The sequence below is a fragment of the Callithrix jacchus genome, chromosome 12, assembly GCF_049354715.1.
Source record: "Callithrix jacchus isolate 240 chromosome 12, calJac240_pri, whole genome shotgun sequence".
In the NCBI taxonomy this organism is placed as follows: domain Eukaryota; kingdom Metazoa; phylum Chordata; class Mammalia; order Primates; family Cebidae; genus Callithrix; species Callithrix jacchus.
The window spans coordinates 81,186,587-81,194,973 of NC_133513.1; the positions used below are offsets into that span (position 1 = coordinate 81,186,587).

At 36.0% G+C, this 8,387-nt stretch overlaps 1 protein-coding gene across 4 annotated transcripts in view; it reads right to left on the reverse strand.

Moving 5' to 3' along the window:
* Positions 1–8,387, reverse strand: part of RNLS (renalase, FAD dependent amine oxidase) — a 325,440-nt gene that overhangs the window by 314,478 nt on the left and 2,575 nt on the right. For all 4 annotated transcript variants that reach the window (XM_017979119.5, XM_035268410.3, XM_002756369.7 and 1 more), the window contains exons 2-3: positions 7,733–7,838; positions 7,003–7,145 (exon numbers count right to left, since the gene is read on the reverse strand). In XM_017979119.5, coding sequence (XP_017834608.1) covers positions 7,003–7,145; positions 7,733–7,838 — 249 coding nt within the window. The remainder of the gene's footprint in view (positions 1–7,002; positions 7,146–7,732; positions 7,839–8,387) is intronic.

Genomic DNA, 8,387 nt, shown 5'->3' on the forward strand with positions numbered 1-8,387 from the left:
AAGATCCTGTTCATCTTTACCTGGGAAAGCCCACGTTCCTAGTCACTAAAAGCTTAAGTTTATCCTGAAGCTTCCTTTCTGTAGCCACTCCAGCTCAGTGTGATCCTTCCTCTCTATGGTATTCTTCAACCATCACTACCTTTACTACTCATTTTGACATTGATTCAAAATATTTGCATGCTTTAGTTATATCTTATCTATGTAATAATACTCAAGGCTCCTTCATGTCAGGTCTTCAGATCTCATACACCTTAATCTTTTTCATTGTCCCTTAAATAATGCTACACCATAGTAAGCATTCCAATTTTTAAAAAATGAAACGTAAATGTTAGAAGAAACATGGTTCTAGCTAGCCCAAGGGATCAATATCTGTTCAAGGCAGTGTGCATTATTGTGTTCTCATCTCAATGATTGGAACAAGGGACTTATAAATGATACTCCATCTTGCCTGAGGGCTTTTCTAAGGCCCCTGCTTGGGGAAGGTACAAATAATCTGCACTTTCAACACATCCACCATCTCCTTTATTCCACCAACAGCAGCTCTGCTTCACTTTGTTTTTATTTATTTAAGATATCTTACCCTGCTTGCCTCACTTAGTCCATAGCCCTGTCCCAGACCTCAGCTAAGTCAATCGATTCTATGTTTTCTCATAATATTCCTTTGAGGAGAGCAATATGCTGTTATTGTTGGTGGAATGTGTATGCATTTAAGGGGACTTAAGTTCACAGTTCTAGAAAATTCTTCATGCCCCAGACGAATACCTTGAAAATGTATCCCAAAGGCCACAAGGTGTTCTCTGTGTGTGTGTGTGTGTATGTGTGTGTGTGTCAGCAGTTCTCTAAGTATGGACTGCAGACCAGCAGCATCTACATACTAGAAATGCACATTCCTGGGCCCTAAACCAACCATATTGAAACAGAAACTCTGGGAAATGAGCCTAGCAATCGTGTTTACCAAGCTCCCTTAGTCTCGTCATGATGCACATTAAAGTAAGAGAACCACTGGGGTAGGTGGACAGGCCCAAATCAAATGCCACTGGTAAAACAACCAAAAAGTAGTATTTATTAAGAGGTAGAGGAAATGGTATACCCTAACCAGAAAGGTTTCCTTTCCAACTGCTAGGAGCAAAGTTTCTGGGAAAGTGGCATTTCCTTGTGAACGTAATGAATAACTTTCATAGAGACCACGTGTTTAAATCTAGAAGCTCAGGAAAACCCAATTTTAAAACAGATAACTAAATAGTCTTAAGAGTTACTTCTGAGCTTAATAAACTTGACCATGTCCCTCTCTTGCATAAAACCCTTCGATGGCTTCCCATTGCACTTAAAGTATAAAATCTTTAACATGGCTTACAAAGTCCCATCTAATCTGGCCCTGCCTTAGTCTCCAGCATCATCTTTTACCACTTTTTTCCTTACTCCCTCTCCTCCAGTCACAATGATCTTTTATTCCTTGAATGCACTAACCACCTCCTACTACTTCAGAGCACTTCCAATCTGATGTGCCCACTGCGTGGAACTCTAATCATTCAGCTCTCAGCCTAATTCCCTCTTGCTCACCTTTCAGGTACCCATGAAAATGTCAGTTTTTCAGGAATGCTTTCCCTAACACATCTCCCCCATCACTCCTCTAAAACCTACTGGTCTAGATCCTTTTCTTGCAAGCACTCTCGTAATGCTCTCATTCTTTCTTCTTAACATTTATCAGGTAGCTTTTCTTTGTATGTGTAATTAGTTCAATGTATTTTCCTCCCACTATAACCTACATTAACAGAGGCCAGAATCATGTCTCTTATTGACTCTTGGTTCCCCAGCACATATTTAATTAGAATAAAACGATCTGCAGATAGCTATAAAGATATCAGAAGTCTAAGCAGGTTTAAACATTTTACAAAGGCAAATGTGTTTCTGTTATATATTTATTCAATTTTATCCCTGGCCTTCCTCCATTTTAGGGAGAAAATCCAAGCTTATTTTTCCCCTATGATCTCCCCACAAATAGGTTTTAGTGAGCAGCAGTCAAAACTGCTCAGATGGGACCTGAAGCAATGTGAACAATGTGTCACTGAATACATGGCTTGAAGTAAATAGGAGAATGCTTAATCTGGTTTGCATGCCATCCTCTAGCTTCTTTAAAAAAGATGCTGTTATGGATGAGTGCCAGGATCACTCACCAGGAGAAATTTTGAGACAGAACCACCCAGACTCACTTCCCCTCTATCAATTTTAGGAAGAAAATAGGCACAAAAGTAAAAAAGGAGAGAATAATAAAAGTAAATATTACCATACAGAAGCCATCCTAGCTAATGGCATCTGCCACCTAAACCATTTTTTCTAATACATTGATCCTGTCAACTTTGACAGGTTACATTGAACATGTTGACTTTCCAGATCACTAGCCAATGTCTTTTTTAGGTAGATGAAAAATAAAAACAAATACATGCAACAACAGTCCTCCCTCTTGGTAGGCCGAACTAAATAAAAGCTTCTTACTCTGTGTCCTGGAGGCTAACTTCATCTTTCTATCAATAATTTAATAACATGGGAACTTGTTCAAAAGCAAAAGGACCTGCCCCATCATTTTCCAAATGTCATAGGCAGGAACCATCAGGTAACCAATTTCCCAGGTTGCATAAAGAACTAAGGTGGTATTACTCTTTAATATCCCCTTCCCTCTATGTCAGGAATTAACTGATGAAAGAGGGAAACTAGGGGCACAGGGAACTATGAGGTTGTTCTATTGAGCCATGTGGCTACTCACATGTAGCTCCAGTTGGAATGGGTACAATCTTCATACTGTAGGAAAATAATCAATAAGGAAAAAGAAGGCTCTACAAAATAGATGTTAAGTTGGAGAGTATGAGCAATTCTCATTGCCCTCCATGAGACAGTTAAAAAACAACAGGGTTAATTTCAAGGGCACTCCAGGTCTGTTACCAACTAGCTAAGCCACCTTAGGCAAAGTTACTCTCTCTGAGTCTCATTCTTTGCATTAGTAAGTGGGGATGATGATTAACTTCCTTGAAAGTTTACTGTAAAAGTTAAAAAATATGTATGTAAAATACCTAAGGTAGTGTCAGATAAATAGCACTTAATAACTGATAGCTAGAATCACTTTTGCTATTGTAAATTACCTCAACCCAGCACAATGACAACTATTATTAAAAAACAAAAAAGAACAATAGAACATCATGCTTCACTCAAGAAGATTGTATTAATGGAGAAAGCAGGCAGGCACTGAAATTGATGACAGTAAATACAGAATTCTCTGCAACAAGGTCAATGTGAACACATCAGACAATAAATAAAAATAGAACATAAGGTCAAGAGTAAAGTGTCTATTTTCCCTATCCTTTACTACTTGTTCTGGGAAATTGGTCTAGTTAAATATTGGCTTTAGAGGTTTGAACCTTTTCTAAAGCATGCCTGATTAGGCATATCCCAGACAGGCAATTTCCCTGGGAGTCTGGTTCCAATGTATATATGACCACTGATTGGTCCATAAGATTGTGGGGTTTAAAACTTAACTAGATTACAAAATATAGAGTATTTTTGAAATGAGTTGGCAATTTGATTTCTTAAAGTGAGGAATATGTGAAGGTCAGCTTCATTCAAATTGAATATTTTTTAAACTAACATTTATCCGGAGATTACTATGTGACTGGATTACTATATGCTTAAATTTGAGTGCATTATATTGTCCATTCCTCACAACACTTTGCCATGACAACATTTTGTAGTAAGTACCCTCACTTTTTCATTTCATTATCCTCATTTTTTCAATGAACGAACCAAGGTACAGATTTTAAATTTTCCTATTCTTAATGGACAGAAAGGGATGATAGGATATTAACTGGAATCTAGGTCATTTTGATTCCAGGGACTGTCTTTGCTTATAGTGTGGAGAAACCAAAATTTTTTGTGGATCATTTATAGAATAGAAAGCTTTAAATGGGCTTAAAAAATGTTTAAAAGGGATATAATTATAAAATTAAAAATATTACAGATAGGGTCCAACAAATCCTATAATAATAGATCATGGTAGAGGAGAAAAAGAATCTTGAAGTATTACGAAGATAACATTAAAATAAGCAAAGAAAAATTTATATAAACTCAAGTTAAATAGACCATGAAATGAACTCCATGTAAAATAAATTTTTAAATTTATGTCACTCTACCTACTATGTACAAGGTACGATTAGGTCTGAGTGAGCTACAAGGAATTAAAAATAATCTCTTCTCTCAAAAGCTTACAAAGCAAAATTGGAAGTTAAAACATATGTATTTCCCCTAACACCTAACAAAATAAGGAGGCAGATACAATGTCTTCAAGGATGTTTTTCTGCCAGGACATCAACTACATAAAAGCAAGGACATTGGTTCTTGTATCACTAGTACCTAAGCAATGTTTGCCATTACAGTAAGTATTCAATAAATGTTTATTGAACAAAAGGATATATGTATTTATGTATGCATGTGTAGGAGTGAATGCTCAGTAAAAAACAACTGACAAAAAGCATATTAATAGCATAAAAAGCATACACATTTATTTAATCTTAGTTTTGCATGACACAGAAATTTTCAGATTGAAGACTCAAAGATACAGGAGTCAATTTTTATGCTTAGGTTCAACAAAGTATGGACAGCTTTGCAGCAATATGATTGGCCAAAGGGTCATATCTATTGCTAACAGGCTGGTGAAACCCATCAAGGCCTGTCTGTCTAGATTCTTCTTGACCTCTATATGCAGCATTCTTTCTTCATAGTTAAAAGTCATGACCCTCTCTGGAACTGTTAGAAACTACAATCAAACATGGTAGGTCAGATAATTTCTTTATGGTCTACTTTACGAAGGAAGGCAGGCGAAAGTTAGAGTGATAGTTTTAGGTTTTATGGCTGGTTTGGGGAGAAAGGGCTTCTTATTTCTATGACCTGCCTTGGGAAAAGAGATTCTACTTTCTAGGGCTCGCCTTGGTTATGAATGCAAAGCCAGAGACAGGAGAGCAGAAAAAAGTCAGAGAGAGCTGCTTCTGAGGGCTTCATTTTGGGATATCATTTTCTAAGCTCTCGCACATGCATGCATGCACATCAGTTAGTAAGTACCTTATGATTTCAATAAGTATACTCATCCAACGTGGGTCAAGGGTAAATCATGGTGAAAATGAGATTTTTTTTTTAAGTGATATGGCGACACTATATGAAGCTGATGGTAACATTCTAGAAAATATCAATAGTGTCACCATCTGTGATAGTCAATTTTATGAGTCAACTTGACTTGGCCATAGGGTACCCACATATTTGGTAAAACATTATTCTGGGTATTTCTATGAGTATGTTTTTAGATGAAATTAACATTTATCATTAGTAGATTGGGTAAAGCAGATTGCCTTGCCTAATGTGGGTGGGCATCCTCCAATCAGTTGAAGGTCTAAATAGGACAAACCCATTGATCCTCCTTCACATGAGAATTCTTCCTGCCTGAAAGCCTTTGAACTGGCTCATCAGCTTTTTTTCAGCCTCCAGAGTAGAACTGAAACACTGTCTCTTCCTGAGTCTTGAGCCCGCCAGCCTTCAGACTACAACTACACCACCAGCTTTCCTGGATGTCTACCTTGCTGAATCGCTCTGCAGATCTTGGGACTTACTAGTCTCCATAAATATGTGAGCCAATTCCTTATAATAAATCTCTCTATCTGTACACACATATATTTTATACATGCGTGCACACAGATATATACACACATACACATATCCTATTGGTTCTGTTTCTCTGGAGTAGTTTAATACACCATTATATACTTGAATAGAGAAATGGTATAAGCCAGAATGATATTTATTATGTTCTCATGTTGTTTATTCAATCCCACTGAACTCTCTGATGCCCAGTATCCAGGATTCTTGGGGTTCTCAATAAGTAATATTTGATGATAAAAACCAAAACAGTAATTATGCTGGGAATGGCTTATTTTAAAAAAAATTCTTAGCCTATATCCTTTCTCAGTTAACTTGACTGAGAAGAACTTTCATTCTGTTTTAAAAATAATTATCTATCCTCCCAGAAAAATTGTTTTCTTTTTTAGAAGGTCTATTTTCAAAACACTCAGACATATAAGGAACAAATGAAAATCCTAATGGAAAATGGGCAAAGGTTATAAATAAGACATTCACAGAAGAAAATTGCAAAGAGCTGGCTAATAAAACAAAAAATGCATAAACTCATTTATAAATATAGAAATGCAAATCAAAACCACAAAGAGATCCCATTTTTAAACTATTATAATGGCAAAAATTAAAAATTTCCATTATACCCAGATGTGGAGAAAGAAATATTCTCATCACTATTGGTGAGATATTCTTTAAGAAGAATACATGGCACAACCTAGTTAAATTAAAAATGCACATACTGTTTGACATAGCTATTCTTCTCTGAGGAACTGATCCTAAAGATATGTTTACAAAAGCATGTCAATAATAGACACACAGCAATGTTTGTATTAGCAGAAACCAAAATAATCTCCCAACCTCATACAGCCTAAATATTTACCAGAAAGCTAATAGTTAAGTAAATGATGGTTCACATATGTCATAAATACTAGACAATCATTAAAGAAAATGGATTACAATAACTTTGCTGATGTGAAAACAGATCCAAGATATGAGCCAAATAAGGTACAGAATCATTTATATAAAAGTATCCCTTGAGTATATTTTATAAGAATAAAGAAATATATGTGTGTAAATATATTTATAATATTTTATAAATAGAGACAGCCATGTAGCTCAATAGGGAGATGCATAAACATTGTTTATATATGTTTATGCATATTGTGGAAATATACACTGGAAATTTATCAATGATTACTTTCGGGAAGGACTAGCTATTGGTCACTGAATAGAAATCTACTTTTTACAACTCTCTGTACAGTATTAATATGTAACTATGTGTATAACTTGTTTTTAAATGCTATTTTAAATTTTAGGCAGAGAAAATCTTACTCCCACCTGATTCTTTCAAGTAATGCTTAATAACTGAAGAAATTCCTTGAGATGCCACAAAGTTACAGTCTCCTTCTTTCATCACCATTCCTTCAATAGGCGAGGTTAGAGGCCTCAAAATGTCATGGGCTAAGAGTTCATCATAAAAACTGAAATAAATCAATAGGTATATTTAATGTAATTATATAGCATGATTAGCTCTAAAAGACTATATTCTCTTCCAATAATTCTCAGAGGTTGTAATTCATTCATAATTAGAAATATTCCTATGCATATTTTGTATTAAATAAAATGTATATTCTGTGTTAAATAAAACATAATACAGGTGAAGAAGAGAAATGTTTTGAGAGTCTGTAGACCTTTTGCCAAAGACCTATTCCTCTGTAAGTATATTTTAAAAGTAAAGTTAATGAAAACAAATGTATTTAGTACATCAATTTTAAATTTGGTTAAGAAGACTGACTCCCATCACAGCTAGTTGCCTTCTTCCATAACACCAACACAGGAGTTGATTACTGAGCGCTTACTATGTTCCATTTATCAGCTCATCTAATCCTAACAACAATCCTATGAGGTAGGTGTTAGAGTTTCCCATTTTACTTAACTTTTTACTGCTAACACCATCAATAATGACATGTTCCAAGAGACAAGTTTAATCATGTTAAAAATGGATCATTCGCATCTTTTTATACCACGCAACTGCCAAGATTGATTCCACCTCTTGCAACTAACTCACCTTTGGTGGGTTTTGGCATAATGAGGAGTGCAGGTGATGTACTGAGCACCCAAGTCAGCTGTGCACTGAGGATTATGAGGACTGCTGGCTGTAGTCATTCTTCCCCCTGGAATTAATCCACAGGAAAATGTCTTATTGCATTAGAATGAGCCTTAGCAATTAATTCAACCCACCCTAGGTTACCCCAAATGGATTATTTCAAAACTATCTTAATTTTTTTTAAGCTGAAGTTTTTAATCAGATTGTGAGATTTTAGAAGAAAAGGAGTCAGGAGCAATGTAGCAGTGTCCAGCACCACAAAAGTGTATATATTTAGTAATAGGAGTGAAGGGACAACACTAAAAAAGATTAATTAAATGTTAGAATAAATGAGTCAACTAATGCTCTTTCATTTATGCAGTCAATCTTCAGAATGACAGCATTCTGCAAACTACATCTTCAGAAAGTCTTGGTCTATGTATGATCACTTTGGGAGCCTCAAAATCTGCAGAAAGCTGCAAAGGCAACAGTCAGACAAAGGCAAAAATCTATTTTTTAGGGACAGCAGTAGGCCTAAGCTTTGCAAACCTGGGTCCGGCCCTCTCCCACGCCGCTGTCCCAGGTCTCCCTCAGAAAAGCGCGGAGTACTCCTGCCCCGCTCCAACCCTCGCCCCTT